Here is an 18,403-nt window from a genome sequence, read left to right on the forward strand (position 1 = left end):
TAAAAACGGAAGATCAACAGTTTAATGTTTATAAAAAAACAAGAAACGAGAAACACTTATAAACCACGACAACTACTGAACATCAGGTTCATGACTAAAAACAGATGTAAACAACGGCAGCGGGTTCAAAAGTATTAATAGGCGCCGACCATCACCCAATCTGAACTAAAGGTAAAACATCACAATAACAAAGACACACTATAAAATATCGATTGAAATAGCTTAACTCATACACTAAACGAAAAAATTGATCTATGACACACTGTAAATACAAAAGATATAAAACAAGAGGGTTAGACGTAAAACAATATTAGGATGTCTATCTTAAGCTGGGGCAAAAAAAACGTACATTGGTGAAAAAAAAAGTAAAATGACAAAAATACTGCACTCCAAGGAAAATTCAAATGGAAAGTCCCTAATCATCAAAATCAACTAATAAAACACATCAAACAAATGCACGAAAAATATATGCTTAACTCGTTCCATATGACTTTAAGCAATTGATTTTGTCAAGGTTTTTTTAGTTCCCCCTTTTCTCTAATTAAACCATGATATGAGTACATCGAATATATTTTTTTTAATCAACGATGCATCCATCCAAATACAAAATTTAAATGTATCAATTTATCCATAAACACATAGAATAAACCAAGATGAAAGTTACAACTATTTCGCTGATTATGTATCGTCAGAAAACACTAAAGAATGTAAAAATTCCCCTAGCTTCTACTTTTTTGCAAATTATCTTAATCATAACCATATGGATCTAAATAATTCTAAATCTACAGTTGTAGTTCGTTTTAATTTTTGCATTTACAAATAGGGCAATTATCTGGTCCGAATGTTATTCCAACATTGCATGGAGCAACACATCTGATTGGTGGACAAACATTTGAATCTGTTGTTGCCATTGGTACTTTTGTTGTCAGGATGGCTGTAGTTGTCACTGGGGCTCTGGTTGTTGGAAGTGTGACATGTGCTTTTGTTGTAAGAACCAACGGTTTTATTGATGTTGCTGAAATCAAAAAGGGAATGAATTAATGATTCAACAATAGTCAAAAACAAAATTGAAACCAAAACCTTGGGGAAATTTTAAGAAATCAAAATTCAGTGATATATATTTTAAAACAACCCCCATTTTTATCTTAATTTGTGTTTCTTGTTTCTTCAATGTATGCCTAGCAGAAACAGCTTCTCAGGAATAGATTACCTTAACTGTATTTGGCAAAATTGTTAGAAATATTTGGTCCTTCAAGCTCTTTAATTTCGTACGTTATTTGGCCTTTTAACCTTTTTTATTCGATTGTCACTGATGAGTCGTTTGTAGACGAAATGCGCGTCTAGCACAAATACACAATTTAGTTTACTGTTGATGCTAAGATGAGTTATATACTAGCGCAGACTAGGACTGAAACTTATCTACGACTGGAAAAGATATATATATAGACTTCCTTTATTTACAGTCTCAATTACTTATTCGTGTGTTTCTCTGTCCTATATGTTCTCCTATTTATTTGTATTGTAGTCCTGCCATGTGATGTTGGCATTTTAATGTTATATTTAACGTTGTTATAAAAGCGGGAGATTTGGCATGCCACAAAACCAGGTTCAACCCACCATTTCTGTTCTTAAAATGTCCTGTACCAAGTCAGAAAAAATGGCCATTGTTACATTATATATCGTGTCTGTGTGTGTTACATTTTATGTTGTGTCGTTGTTCCCCTATATATTATGTGTTTCCCTCAGTTTTAGTTAGAAACCGGGATTAAGTTTTTTTCTCAATCGATTTATGAGTTTCGAACAGCGCTATACTACTATTGCCTTTATTGTTGACTAAAACAATAATATACTTCAATCTATGTAGTTAACTGGTTACACGTACATTTACAAGAACATATTACACATCCATTACTGTTGATCTGAAGACAACTGATATCACATCCGGGATTTATTGCAGAACATCCACCATTGTTACCGGAAGTACCCCCTGTACCACTTCCAAGTGTGCCAGGACCAAAAGTATTAACTGTGCTATTGTTTGAAACTAGAAAAAAATAAAATATTTAATGGCTTTTATAAATGAAAATGGGTAAAAATTGATTGTTTGTATACTTGTTTCCTTGGCAGCACAAGAATAGTTAAATTGTTTCTTTTAAAATTGTAACACGGTGATGACTGCTGTACACATATTTTGACTATTTTATTTATTATTTCTCTTTAATTCACGCATCGTTGTAAATATAACGGAATTTGATGAGACTGTCGTACAAAGTGAGAGGTTTAGCGCAATAAAACCAAGTTCAATCCACCATTTTCTACATTTGAAAATGCCTGTACCAAGTCAGGAATATGACAGTTCTTGTCCATTCGTTTTTGATGTGTTTTGTTATTTGATTTTGCCATGTGATTATGGACTTTCCGATTAGATTTTCCTGTAAGTTTAGTATTTTTGTGAATTTACTTTTTAAATACTATGATAACAATTATTAGGGTCGGTATTGGGGTCCTTTATTTATTCTATTTTTTAATTTGTATACCATTTTTCTTAATATTTTATTCATTTTCAAAAAAAAATTTATTCTTAGTTTATAGTTTAACACCCCACTATTTTATGTTGTTTTTACCTATATTTCTGTTTTCTTTTTATTGTTGGGCATTTATCTACACGTTTTGTTTTGTTTTGCCAATTGTTATCTCTCTTTAAAATGGCATCCTAACTCTTTACGATCTATAATTTTGTAACCATATGATAGTATTTAAAATTTGTCCTTGCTTGAAAGCAGATTTTTTACAGCCCAATCAATGTTTATGGGTTCTGCAAAATTGATTGACAAGGAGCACAAGCTTTTGGGACAGGTTCCATAACTATCTTATCAAGGTGAAATGTTTTTGTTTTTGTTTTGTTAGACTCCCTTTCATTCTGATATCGAATTGCAATCATTTTCCAATATATTATATTTGTTATCAATCAAGCGGATGGTTTATGCATATGATACATCTCATATTTATTCCATCCTATTGGTGTCGATAGCTTTCCTGGGTGTTTTACCTGTTGATTGATATCTACCAAATGTGTTAACTTCTTCCGTTTAATAATGATTTCAATAAATGAAAATTAACATAAAGAACTCGTTGTCTGTTCATTAAAAATTTTAATTAATATGTATATAAAAGTTTGTTACCGTGAAAGATAATAAATTTTTTCTCATATCGGATGATTGATCTAGCGTTTTGACAATTCTTCAAAAATCGAAAACTGTAGATTCAGAAATCATTGCAAGATTTTTATTAATGCGGATGTCGTGACTAGGTGAGTATCGCAATAATAAGAACTCGTATTTTGATATCTTAAACTAGTACATAATATCCGGATAAAGATTTACCTGCAATGATAAATCTAACTAGCATTTTTGTCAGATCTTTCAGAATCGCTATAAGGACTGCACACACGCAATCATTTCTTTATTTACAATAAATGCATGTAATAAATGTTTACAGTACCTAGTTTGATCTTTTTTACAAAGCAACAATTATTCTCCCGTTATTTTTTTCTTCTGGAAACGATAAATTTGTAAAGAAAACAACATTGCCACAAATAATATTGTTTGACATGAATCATGATTTTTTTTTAAGTAAACGTAGTATAAAATAACCTCTTGTCTTACGATCCAAAGTGTCATATGTTTATAGCAACATCATATAATGCTTTATAAATGTTGCGCGTCCGAAGGGCTTTCTTGATTTACTTCCTTCGCGATCAATCAAAAGCAAAACATTGGTCGAATTAAACATCTATCTATCCTTCACAAGTAGAAAATGCCACAAGGTACAATCGTTCAAATTGATTTAAGGTAAGCTTTGCAACCAAGAAGTTTGGGTTAAACGCATAGTATCTGACAAGTCAGTTATTTTCGTAGAATTCAAAATATATTCATATCCATAGAAGGCCAAAACCGAATAAGTCCCTTCTTATGCATGTAAATAAGACTTCATAGTTATGTAATCAAGGTATAAGAAAAATAAAAAAATAAGGAATTTGATGTTATTTTACAAATGCAGAATTAGCTTTGTAGGAAACAGCTCCATATCTAAAAATGATTTAAAAAACCAACCTGGACATTCGCAATGAAGGCATCCATTCACGTCCATTTTTGTACATTTGATGTCGCACTGATTTGCATCAAAAGCTGGACAACCGCCATTGTTTCCGTTTCCGCCGGAAGTAGTTCCAGAAGGCGCATTAGTAGTTCCAGAAGGTGCCGCAGTAGATGCAGGGGCGACTGATTAAATACACATCAAAATTGTAAATACTTATTTAACGTTTAAAACTCTTAATAGTAATATGTTCAGGCAAACATTACTTTTCACGTCATTAAATACGTACATCATGTTCAAATTGAATCGGATCAGTGAACAATAATGTGTCCATTGATCACGAATGCCTCACTCGCACTTTCATTGTCTATGTTCAGTTCATCGTAAAATCGGGTCACAAATCTAATAAGCCATTAAAATTGGAAAGATCATATCTTATGGAACATGTGTACCAAAAACTACCTTAACCAAAAACGTTAACCTTGTGCGGGAAAGAAGGACGGACGAACGAAAGAAAGAACGAAAGAACGAACGAACGACCAGACGCATAGATCGAGAAAAAAAATAATGCCCTAAAGTGGATGTCCTCAATGCTCTTCAACTTTGTACTCTATTTGGCCTTTTAAACATTTTTTGATTCGAGCGTCACTGATGATTTTGTTTTAGACGCAACGCGCGTCTGGCGTAAATATAAAATTTTTATCCTGGTATCTATGATGAGTTTATTTGAACATATTTTCAAGATTTGATAAGCAAAACTTTTAAATTTGATATAAAGCTTTACCGCGGTGGATAATGTTTTCTCGAGGTAATAATCTGCTCTATCAGACTCTCAGCTATGTCTTATTAATATAATGACGACTTACACATACCAATCATCAATATTTGAGAAAGCGCACCAGTAAACAAGTGTCTCCGTGAAAGGTAATTGAGTATTTGCCATGTTAAAGAGTAAATAATCTACCCTCGTAATGACCAATCAATAGCAGGAATTTAACCTAAAATATGAAAGAGAAATGGCTTATGGTATTATCATACCTGTTGTAACAGGACAGTTGCAACCAAGACAACCATTTGAATCCATGGAGAGACAATTCATATCACAAGTATAGACATCGAAGGCAGGACATCCACCAGCACCTTGGCCACCTCTAGATGAAGCTGTTGTTCCCGATGCAGCAGTAGTTGTCGTCACAGAACTTACTATTTCAAAGGTATAATCTTTAGGCTTGAGAGAATGGCATGATTTTCAAAAAAAATATTCCTACATATTCAAAATAAAGCTTGAAACTTAATAAGTGTCGATATATATATGAATCTATCGGAGATGTCTTTATGTTAACGTCGCCGCGATATAGCTTTGTTGTGCAAATACGGCGTAAAGCAACTAACAATCAATCAATCAATTTATGTTAACGTACTACCTACAACAATAGAAATGTTTCCGTAAAATGAAAGGAAGCTATTGACTTCACATGTGAAGTTACAATATGTCCAGAGGAAGCTGGGTTTTTTTTCGATTTTGCAGCTTTTGTCGTCCATGAACCAACCATTTCAAAGAGACAAACTTTTGGCCTGAGAGAATTGCATGATTAAAAATATTACATATTCCAACATAATCAAAATAAAATTTAAAACTCAATATGAAAATGTCGATATATATGAATCTATAGGAGATGTCGTCAGGTTAACGTACTATCTACAACAATATAAATTTTTCCTGCAATAAAAAAGTCAAGACTACCCAAAATATTAAGTCACATTTAAAATTAAAATATGTTCCCTAAACTGAATTAACAACAGACAGAAAATTAAAAAGAAAAGTACCCAAAACACAACTTACCTGTTGTAACAGGACAGTTGCAACCAAGACAACCATTTGAATCCATGGAGAGACAATTCATATCACAAGTATAGACATCGAAGGCAGGACATCCACCAGCACCTTGGCCACCTCTAGATGAAGCTGTTGTTCCCGATGCAGCAGTAGTTGTCGTCACAGAACTTACTATTTCAAAGGTATAATCTTTAGGCTTGAGAGAATGGCATGATTTTCAAAAAAAATATTCCTACATATTCAAAATAAAGCTTGAAACTTAATAAGTGTCGATATATATATGAATCTATCGGAGATGTCTTTATGTTAACGTCGCCGCGATATAGCTTTGTTGTGCAAATACGGCGTAAAGCAACTAACAATCAATCAATCAATTTATGTTAACGTACTACCTACAACAATAGAAATGTTTCCGTAAAATGAAAGGAAGCTATTGACTTCACATGTGAAGTTACAATATGTCCAGAGGAAGCTGGGTTGTTTTTTTCGATTTTGCAGCTTTTGTCGTCCATGAACCAACCATTTCAAAGAGACAAACTTTTGGCCTGAGAGAATTGCATGATTAAAAATATTACATATTCCAACATAATCAAAATAAAATTTAAAACTCAATATGAAAATGTCGATATATATGAATCTATAGGAGATGTCGTCAGGTTAACGTACTATCTACAACAATATAAATTTTTCCTGCAATAAAAAAGTCAAGACTACCCAAAATATTAAGTCACATTTAAAATTAAAATATGTTCCCTAAACTGAATTAACAACAGACAGAAAATTAAAAAGAAAAGTACCCAAAACACAACTTACCTGTTGTAACAGGACAGTTGCAACCAAGACAACCATTTGAATCCATGGAGAGACAATTCATATCACAAGTATAGACATCGAAGGCAGGACATCCACCAGCACCTTGGCCACCTCTAGATGAAGCTGTTGTTCCCGATGCAGCAGTAGTTGTCGTCACAGAACTTACTATTTCAAAGGTATAATCTTTAGGCTTGAGAGAATGGCATGATTTTCAAAAAAAATATTCCTACATATTCAAAATAAAGCTTGAAACTTAATAAGTGTCGATATATATATGAATCTATCGGAGATGTCTTTATGTTAACGTCGCCGCGATATAGCTTTGTTGTGCAAATACGGCGTAAAGCAACTAACAATCAATCAATCAATTTATGTTAACGTACTACCTACAACAATAGAAATGTTTCCGTAAAATGAAAGGAAGCTATTGACTTCACATGTGAAGTTACAATATGTCCAGAGGAAGCTGGGTTGTTTTTTTCGATTTTGCAGCTTTTGTCGTCCATGAACCAACCATTTCAAAGAGACAAACTTTTGGCCTGAGAGAATTGCATGATTAAAAATATTACATATTCCAACATAATCAAAATAAAATTTAAAACTCAATATGAAAATGTCGATATATATGAATCTATAGGAGATGTCGTCAGGTTAACGTACTATCTACAACAATATAAATTTTTCCTGCAATAAAAAAGTCAAGACTACCCAAAATATTAAGTCACATTTAAAATTAAAATATGTTCCCTAAACTGAATTAACAACAGACAGAAAATTAAAAAGAAAAGTACCCAAAACACAACTTACCTGTTGTAACAGGACAGTTGCAACCAAGACAACCATTTGAATCCATGGAGAGACAATTCATATCACAAGTATAGACATCGAAGGCAGGACATCCACCAGCACCTTGGCCACCTCTAGATGAAGCTGTTGTTCCCGATGCAGCAGTAGTTGTCGTCACAGAACTTACTATTTCAAAGGTATAATCTTTAGACTTGAGAGAATGGCATGATTTTCAAAAAAAATATTCCTACATATTCAAAATAAAGCTTGAAACTTAATAAGTGTCGATATATATATATGAATCTATCGGAGATGTCTTTATGTTAACGTCGCCGCGATATAGCTTTGTTGTGCAAATACGGCGTAAAGCAACTAACAATCAATCAATCAATTTATGTTAACGTACTACCTACAACAATAGAAATGATTCCGTAAAATGAAAGGAAGCTATTGACTTCACATGTGAAGTTACAATATGTCCAGAGGAAGCTGGGTTTTTTTTTCGATTTTGCAGCTTTTGTCGTCCATGAACCAACCATTTCAAAGAGACAAACTTTTGGCCTGAGAGAATTGCATGATTAAAAATATTACATATTCCAACATAATCAAAATAAAATTTAAAACTCAATATGAAAATGTCGATATATATGAATCTATAGGAGATGTCGTCAGGTTAACGTACTATCTACAACAATATAAATTTTTCCTGCAATAAAAAAGTCAAGACTACCCAAAATATTAAGTCACATTTAAAATTAAAATATGTTCCCTAAACTGAATTAACAACAGACAGAAAATTAAAAAGAAAAGTACCCAAAACACAACTTACCTGTTGTAACAGGACAGTTGCAACCAAGACAACCATTTGAATCCATGGAGACACAATTCATATCACAAGTAGAAACATCAAAGGTAGGACATCCACCAGCTCCTTGACCACCTCCTGAGGAAGCTGTTGTTCCCGATGCAGCAGCAGTTGTCGTCACAGAAGCCACTTCATCAATAGTATATTGCAATTAATAGTTTAATAGTGTGTGAGAAATGTATTAATATGATAAGCATATGCTAACCTTAACGGATGGTTTTGAAAAAATAATACTTTCATCCTATACTGTCTATTTCCTGGTAAATAATCACCTTGAATAAGTTGATCTTTTCAATTAATATTCATATATTCTACTTTAAACAATATTACTTACTCCGTGATATTTATTGTTGAATAGCATCTTCTTATTACTAGTAATGCAATTTAGTTTTATAAATGTATTATATGGTCATTTTGGTTTTTTAGGTGTTAATGTGATATACAAAAATTCAAAAGTGAATTGTATATTGTGCAAAGGGATGGTTTATGATGTACGTGCCGCAAAAGGTCAGGGCCCGTATACATAAAGCTACTGAATTTAATAATTGTTTCGAAGGGACGGATTTTTCGCCATGTCCAACGATAAATTTTGCGAAAACCGAAAATAGGACAAAATTGTTACAAAACATTTACACATGTTCCTTCATGATAGCAGATATTAATTTTTAAGGTACATACAATTTTATATATAGCCAAATAAAAGCTATTTTAAAAAAGAAAAATCAGATATAGGCAGGTTTTATCTAAGTATACTTTCTTAATATTGCAATGTAAAAGGAACATTACAATGTGAAAGGAACATAAATTAAAGACCTGTAGATAAAATCTGAATCAGAATTATATGTCATTAACTTTTAAAAGTTTTGTCTATCGAGACTGTTATTCTATGTGTAACATTAAATTGCGAAATTGTAATAAAAAGTAAAATAACAAAAATACTGAACTCCGAGGAAAATTCAAAACGGAAAGTCCCTAATCGAATGGAAAAATCAAATGATTAAAACGCATCAAACGAATGGACAACAACTGTCATATTCCTGTCTTAGTACAGGCGTTTTCAAATGTAGAAAATGGTGGATTGAACCTGGTTTTATAGCGCTTAACCTCTCACTAGTATGACAGTCGTACAAATTCCATTATATTTACGACGATGCGTGTAAAATGTGTTTTCTTTATATAAAAAAATAAAAATAAAAAGGTTAAATTGCCAATCAAAATAATACAGACATTAACATCTGTAGGTCACCGTACGGCCTTCAACAATGATCAAATCCCACACTGCAAAGTCATCTTTAAAAGGCCCCGAATTGTCCATAATGGTCTGCATGAAATACAAAGGTTGATTGTATAGTGTGATAGTGTGAGGTGTATTTGTCTAACAAAGGTCAAGGTCGTCTGAATTTCCTTTAGATAAAAAGTCACTAGTTTAATTGTCTCACCGGTTGTATCAGGACAGTGACAGCTAAGACATCCATTTGAATCCATTGCAACACAACTCATATCGCAAGATGAAGCATCATAAGCTGGACATCCTCCTGAACCCTGTGGTGACTGTGTAGTTACTGGTGCAACTGTAGTGTTAGATCCAGATGATACTAAAATTTGAAATATCAAAGATCAGAATGGACATTGTTTTAAAACAATCTCATTAACACCAGATAATACTGGAATTTAAATTATAAACGAGCATAATGGACATTGTTTTAAAACAATCTCATTAACACCAGATGATACTGAAATTTGAATTGTTAACGAGCATAATGGACATTTTTTTAAAAACATCTCATTAACATACAGATTTTTTGTCTGACCTTCGCTTACATAGATCTGACAACGACGTTCGCCATTACTTTCCTTGTGAAAACCATTTAGGATCCTCAGATGTTGTCATTATGATAATTCCTTCGAACTATACAGGCAGGCATTTCTATTGGTACATGTAATAACAATGTTGTCTGGTGAACGCAAAGTACGGACAACAATACTTAGTACCGCATATGTTTATTTTACTTTAGAAACGTTTTGTTCCATTGAAACATTTTGTGTTATATGATTTATGAGTTTTGAACATCGGTATACTACTGCTGCCTTTATTTAGAAGGATACTATAAAACACAAGTTAAATCTAAATATAAATGCTGTTTCCTGTATATGCTATATGCAATAATAACAATATTGATTTATCAAATTGTGTTGATATAAGCAGCTTTTATAACACGGTTAACTATGATTTGATTTTGTGGTGTTTTAACGCCACTTTTACTCACCGCGTTGAGGCTATTTCGTGGTTGCCAGTTTTTTATAAGTGGAGGAAGCCGGAGTGCCCGGCGAAAACCACCAACTTTCGAGAGGAAAACTGATAATCCTAGTCAATTAAGATTGGAGTCGCGTGCTCCCGTACGAGCAGGGTTCAAACTCCCAACCTCATTGTTGACTGGCTAGTGATTACAGTATTAACTACTTAGACCACTTGACCACCGAGACCCCCGATGATTCACTATGAAGCTTAAGAGCTATGATATATGATACACATAACAACTTACCTGTTGTTAGTGGACAATTACAGCTAAGACATCCACTGGAGTCCATTACAACACAACTCATATCACACGTTGAGACATCAAATGGTGGACAACCACCGGCACCTTGTCCTCCGCCAGATACATTTCCTGTGGTCGTAGCTACTGTTGATCTTGTCGGTGCCACTAAAACAAGAATGTGTCCCAAGTACACAACTGCCCCACTCGCACTATCATTATTATGTTCAATGGACCGTAAAAGCTCTATTTTGGCATTAAAACTTCGTCAAAAACTACCTTTACCAAAAACTTAAACCTGAAGCGGGACAGACGGACGAACGAACGAACGGACGGACGCACAGACCAGAACACATAGCCCCTCTCTTCTATAGTAGGTGGGGCATAAAATATTAGATTTTTACCGACAAGATTCCAGTTGGGTTATTTTACTTTTTGATGAACTTAAGTGATTGCTTACATATTCTCTAACATGCAGGTTACCTGCCAAACACACCCTATATATGTATACTTAATATTTTAGTAAAAGTGATCTTCCAACGGTTACTTATTTTTAAACAATAAAATGCTATCTTTCCAGAGTACTTGAGTTCAATCTCATGGATTTAGGGTATTTTTTTTTGTAATTAATTCAGTTAAAGGTTGTTTTTTTATTATATAGATATAGGAAGAGGTGGTATGTCAGAGTGCCAATGAGACAACTCTCCATCTAAATAACAATCTATAAAAGTAAACCAACATAGGTCAAAGTACGGCCTTCAACATGGAGCCTTGGCTCACACCGAACAACAAGCTATAAAGGGCCCCAAAATTACTAGTGTACAGTCCTTGGATGGTGTAAACTTCCCACTAACACCATACACCATTACACCATACACCATACACTATTACACCATACACCTTGTACCATTACACCATACACGTTACACCTTTGCACCATACACCTTACACGTTACACCATACACCATTCCCCATTCAATCTACACGATCCGAAATTACCCATAATGCAATTAAATTTCAACGACTACAAAATTATTTATTTGTGTTAAAAAACGAATTTTGATCACAATATTGCAAATTAATATATAAAATTAAGACTTCCGTGATCATGGTCATATAATCAATACAGATCAAATACATATACATGTATTTGTAAATAAAGTACGCATAACACTTTGCTTGTAATATAAATAAAGCCGTGGACTGCCTTTCTGTAGAGGCTGTGTCTGCGTGTACACGCGTGACCGAATTGGCCTCCGTTAATAAACAACAATATAGGTTTCACTGCTTTTATTATTAAGTTCTGATCGGTTTTAAAATGTAGCGTAAATTTAAAAAAACTTGGTTTTCAGATAAAATCGACAAACAATGCAAAACACGAATAGTACTTAGATCATATAAAATATTCATATATAAATGAAAGCGATATTGGTGTACAGTTAACCGGTCAGAGCGAACTCTGAAAATCGAGTATACTCTGTTTTGCGAGTTTACGATCCCGTCGTGCAACAACTAATCATGCTTATGGCCAGCGTAATATAAATAATAATTATTTTTCTGCACCTATCAACAGTACATTCATACATATCCTTTTTTATTCAATTAATTGAATTATCCACAAAAATCAATAGCTTTCACATCTCATCTTCGTTAAAAACTAAAACGAATGAACCTAAACATATTCCAGTAAATTTTTGCAATTTCTTTTTTTTTTTTCTCCCTTAAAATGTCGAGATTGAAAAGGCATTTTTTTGTTCCTTTATAGTACGATATGATGTATTATTTTAAATTAAAACTCGATTTTTTTCCCTCAAATTTTGAAAATAATCTCAATTGTTTTTTAAGTAACAATCCTTATACGTTCAACATTCAAAGTTTTCGTTTGATGTTAATAAAATGTATGTATCTTTCACTCAGTAAGGACATTAGTCAGCAGAAATTCAAGGTTGGTCAGGTTTGAGTGTTAACGTTTCTCGGACCAACATATTTTGGTCTTGCCAAGTAATCCTTGATCACAACTCTGTTGGACCTCCTACGGCATCCATTAGTTATTAAAAAGATCAAATAAAAGAACATATAAACCTATCAAATGTTCCGTTTATGAAATAAAAATATTGCCAGTGGACCACTCCAACCTCCTTTTTGGCGCTTACAATTTTCAACCCTCGAATTAAGCTTTCCAATCTAACTAAAATTAAAAACTTGCTTTCTAACCGATCTTTTCGGGTACCGGACAGGCAACACTCGTTATTTTATAAGAAAAGCCTGCTATGGTCTAATACACATGCATGTTGTCTACTTGGGAGTTTCCGCACAGACACTTGACTCAGAATAAACATCGAATATGGCAGTGGAACTACCATTCATTTTTTTTTTGCAAAGGTTACCGGGTTAATACCGGGTTCAAAATATACATGAAATATCATAACCCCGAGATTTAGATCTGTTTCATGCCAAGAAATTCTTGCTCAAAACTCTAGTGGTTCTCCTACGGCACCCATTAGAATATGATTTCATTCAACAAAATAATTTGTCCTGCATGTACGTATCGCTTTAAACACGGACATATACATGTACCAAATGGTGAATATGAATCAACCATGAAATTGCTCTGGCAAATTGTTAGCTCGTAAAGTTAAAAAAAAAATCCATGTTTGAGAAAGGTGTTGGGTTTTTGGGTTTTTTTTTTTGTCAGAGAAGTTAAAATGAAATTTACCGGTAAATGGAGTTACACTGACTCATGGAAGTAATATTGTGAATCTTCACAATTGAAGAATGATGGATTGAACCTGGTTTTATGGCAAGCCAAACCCCTCTTTCTCTTATAGGCAATGTTAAAAATACCGCTATTATATGACAATAAAATTTGTATTTATGGCGAATAATACATTATAAAAATCTTGAAATTATCTGCAGTTATTCGTATAAATAAAATAAGAAGTTGCGAAATGATTGCCAATGCGACAATTCTCCACAAGAGACCAAAATGACACAGACATTAACAACTCTAGGTCACCGTACGGCCTTTAACAATGAGCAAAGTCCATAGTATGTTTCTTTTTATCATAATTGCAATATGGTATTCTATATTCTTGCATACTATATATAGATGTTAATCAAGTGTCTTGTTTTAAATTAAGATAGGTCAAGTTATCATTAGACTTCAAAATGTTGAATGAGTTGACGCCGTATACTGCTAATTGTATTTTTTATAAAACTCTGTGATGTGTACAATGGTGTAGTTTTGAGGGTATTCAACAGATTACACTCGTGTCACAGGATATCGATGTGTATAGGTGGTCATTCATGTTCAATAAACGAATGTAGGACAGAATGTCACAGGACAAAAAGTCACAATTTAGTTTAGTTAAACATATTTTATTTGTTCAAGTACAAATTGGATAAGACACAAAAATAAATAAAGGAATATTTAGAAAACAAAAACACAAAAAATAAAATACAAAATTAATTCAACAAACGAAAAAAGGGAAGCATTTTACTTAGATGATGATTCGTGTGCGATCATGGTTTGCTATCTAGACAATTAGAATTCGGTTTTTAGAATATATTTCTTTGAACAAGAAAAAAAATCATTTTAAAGTTATTGTTGTGTTTTTTCTTGAACTATTATATATAAAGCAACTTTGTAATTAAAATTTATTCAATTTAAATCAATACAAAATGTCAATTATCATATATTTTGTCTCTCCATAATCACTGAAATACACTATCCTTAATGTATTTAATAACATGGAACAATTCAGAAACATTGTTGAACATGTATAATTCTATTTTATTTAAACATTGTTCTCATATCATTATAGTCATAAGCAATAAGGATATTCTAATCGATTTTGTTGATTGTGTAATTCACGGCTGAGTAGATGTGTGATCGATGACACGTGCCCGCATTATATTATGAAAATTAAAAATATCTCTCTAAGTTCGGTTTTAAATATCTAAAAAATTACCTCAGGGACTCGGTCAGCAGATTAAAATTTTGATTATTTATGTTTTTAAATCTTTTTTTTTGTGTATTTCTTGTCTCTTTTTATGGCATTGTGTAGGATTGACCTCCATGAAAAAATATCCACTGGACGCATTTCATAGTAAATACTGTCCATGGACAATATCTATTTATCTAAATGTGTCCTATGAAAATATGTCCTGAAGTCTGAAAAAGTGTCCATGAACATAAACATTATTCACTACCATAATATTTTCCAGGGGAAAACTGTCCACAAGAGACCAAAATGACACAGACATTAACAATTGTATGTCACCGTACGGCCTTCAACAATTAGCAAAGCCCATACCGCATAGTCAGCTATAAAATGCCCCGATATGACAATGTAAAACAATTCAAACGAGAAAACTCACGGCCTTGTTTGTATAAAAAAAAATGAACGAAAAACACATAAACAAACGACAACCACTGAATTATAGGCTCCTGACTTGGGACAGCCACATCCATAAATAATGTGGCGGGGTTAAACATGTTAGCGGGATCCCAACCCTCCCATATTTAAAAAAAATGATATTTCGTCCTAAATATGCATGAAATGTTTGCCACTGGACGTTATGGAATCAACAATCAATTGATTAAAATTTTGCACTAAAATATGAATTCAACAATTTAGTTAACTTTCTGAATTCGTTTTTGTGCAGAAATAAATTCCATAGAATATATTAAGTATGTAAATATATGCAAAGGGTATCTTGTGGTCTTGTGGTATAGTTTATATTATGAAATATTTGTTCCATTGTTTGCTGTTCTTCGCCTCCCCACTTGGATTGAGACCAATCATTTGGCTGTTGTCTGCTCTTTGATTGTTTTGTTGTCTCTTTTACACATTCCCCGTTTCCATTCTCAATTTTATCGTATGTTATTTTTTATTGTATATGCCAGAAAATGTATTAGTCCAGTTTAAATGAAAATAAAGAAGTTAGAATATTGTTGAAGAGAAAATACATATCCGTGTGGAATTCGCCTCAGGTTGTTTTTTCAAGTTTGATATCCAACTTCTTTACCCGACAACCTTGTATATTGTATATGTTTGATGGACTATTATCATGCTCATGTGACCATCAGGGACTGAGATAAATATGTTATGGTTTAAACTCTGTCAAAGCCAAAATGATTAAATATATATATCTAATATAAATTCATTCATGGATGCAGCAGAGACATGTATATATGTCTCTGCATGCAGTAAAACATTTCTTGAATGAGTGAAATTATATAAAACAATTTTTCAAACTTTTATCTGTAATGCGTTTAGCCTACATGTGAAAACAAACCGGGAAAGGACTTGTGATAGACAAATGGACAACTATATACATGATATACAAACATATGTATTGTTATTGTCTTTAGTTATGAAATGTAGAAAATACCCGATTCATTTATCCTCATTACACATAATCTGTGTTGAAATGCGTTGAAAGCATGGGAGTTTGTAATTCTTGCTCCTATATTCGTAAATATTTTCTTCGCCTAAACTGTGATCGATGTTTATATTGTTCTTATGAGTCCTGAATTATATAGTACGTATCACACCTCTTAACACAATCGTAAGAAAGGGGGGAAAACCTTGAATGACACAGTACAACACTCCCAGTATATGATTTTATTTTATCATGTCCATTATAACGCTTAATCTATATATTGGTTACTAAAAACATGAAATCGACAATAAAATTATACCACCAGCTATTTAATTGTACCATGTTGGTACTACTTCTACTACTTTGTGTTACACGAAGTTCCTCAAAACAGGGACTTAGTATAGAAAGTCCCTGCTCTAAATAACGCAATTTTGACATTTCAAAAAACGCAGGTGTTTTTCGTCTTATTTTGCCTGGCATTGTCGGTATGTTTTCGTCTTATAAGTTTGAAATCCCCATTGCACGTTATATTTTGCCTCCCTTATTGTGCAGCAGCAAATAATACGATCCACTCCCCTCCTCTCCACTAGCCAAGGGTTACAATCCACTTGCAAGGAGGGTAGTGGATTGTAATCCTTGGCTAGCGAAGATGTGGATGCGTGTGATTCGTTCTGTATACATCTCATTACAGTCATGTGACGCCTTTATATATGAATTGATTACAAATGATATTTTTTTTCAATTTGAAATGATTTCCAGCACTTCCGACCAAAATATGAATAAAATGGATGACGAATGACTCCCTCGGGCAAAGTTGACCTAAATTGGAATATCATTATTTTAGGTCTCTTTTGGTCATAGGGCTCCTCATTTGTTTCAGCACTAGTACATCCTTAGCTTTTTTACATTTGTGTTTAGAGCAAAGTTTTTCAAAGTAGTAACTAGTAAGATTAGGCAGCATTAACATGTCGCAAAGGAAATGACGTGGGAACCCAATTTAATATGACCAGGTTCAACAGCTTGACATGTTCCCAAATGTAAACTTTTTTTATTTTCGAATGCAAGACTTTGTTTATAGCTTATAAAGGCTAAGTAACTTTTTCACCGGAATGGATAAATTAAAATATCATATAGTAAGATATCATATAACAAGACATACTTGCACTATCATTTTCTATGTTCAGTGGATCGTGAAATTGAAAACAAAAATCTAATTCGGCATAACACTTAGAAAAATTATATATTAGGAAACATGTGTACTAAGTTTCAAGTTGATTCAACTTCAATTTCATCATTAGAATACCTTGACCAAAAACTTTAACCAACATTTTTAACCTGAAGCGGGACAGACTGACGAACGGGAGCACTGAACAAACACTTATTATCCCGAAATGGACATACAAATAAAAACATATGGTATGATTGCCAATGAGATGACCAAATGACAAAGACATTAACAGCTAAAGTGTATCTGTCAAACTTGAAATATATTAATATGACAGCTTTTGGAAACTTTATTTCGTTTGATTGGCTTACAATTTTTAAGACAGTTGTTTCAGATGTGAAGAATGTACCAGATAATACACCTTTCAACATAAACCTATGAGAATGACTTATCAGTACAAGTAGAATAATCACAAACCAAACAGAAATTAAAATCATATGTACTACACTCGTTAGGACAATCAGCTGGGTATGGTGGACATCCTAAAATAAAAAAAGCAAGAAAATTAACGTCTTACTATCTGGTCTTGGATACGGTCTTGATTATTTTTTTTGGATTTTTTGCTCTTCAAATTCGAACATTATTTTGGCCTTTTTTTTAATTTAATTCAAGCGTCGCTGATGAATGTTTCGTAGACGAAACGGACGTTTGGAGTACACAATTTTAATCCATCAGTGGCGGATCCAGACTTTTCCAAAGTGGGGGTCCGCTGACAGACCTAAAGGGGGGGGGGGGGGGGGACCGCTGCAGTCATGCTTCAACGATTCCCTATATAATCAATTTTTCCCAACCGCCATTGCCCCCCCCCCCCCCCCTGCTTGGATCCGCCTATGTCCATGTATATAAGGGGATTTTTT

At 33.3% G+C, this 18,403-nt stretch overlaps 1 protein-coding gene across 1 annotated transcript; it reads right to left on the reverse strand.

Annotated features, from left to right (window-relative positions):
• Positions 1-783: 783 nt before the first annotated feature.
• Positions 784-17,016, reverse strand: LOC139494394 (loricrin-like). The gene is made up of 7 exons (XM_071282558.1): positions 16,887-17,016; positions 10,940-11,101; positions 9,836-9,991; positions 8,361-8,525; positions 4,113-4,280; positions 1,883-2,044; positions 784-1,015 (listed from the first exon to the last, which is right to left on the reverse strand). Exons 1-7 carry the CDS (start codon positions 17,014-17,016, stop codon positions 801-803), a joined length of 1,158 nt encoding a protein of 385 aa, XP_071138659.1. The 3' UTR covers positions 784-800.
• Positions 17,017-18,403: the final 1,387 nt, after the last annotated feature.

This window comes from Mytilus edulis, chromosome 11 (genome assembly GCF_963676685.1).
Source record: "Mytilus edulis chromosome 11, xbMytEdul2.2, whole genome shotgun sequence".
NCBI classification, from domain to species: Eukaryota; Metazoa; Mollusca; class Bivalvia; order Mytilida; family Mytilidae; genus Mytilus; species Mytilus edulis.

What these genes read in the sequence shown, in the direction of transcription:
- LOC139494394 (XM_071282558.1), bottom strand. Translation starts at nt 17,016, where the DNA reads ATGACTGTAATGAGATGTATACAGAACGAATCACACGCATCCACATCT. An exon ending in TCACTGTCCTGATACAACCG is followed by an intron (nt 8,526 to 9,835) that starts GTGAGACAATTA and finishes CTATTGATGAAG; the next exon opens with TGGCTTCTGTGACGACAACT. An exon ending in TGTAATATGTTCTTGTAAAT is followed by an intron (nt 1,016 to 1,882) that starts GTACGTGTAACC and finishes TTTTGATTTCAG; the next exon opens with CAACATCAATAAAACCGTTG.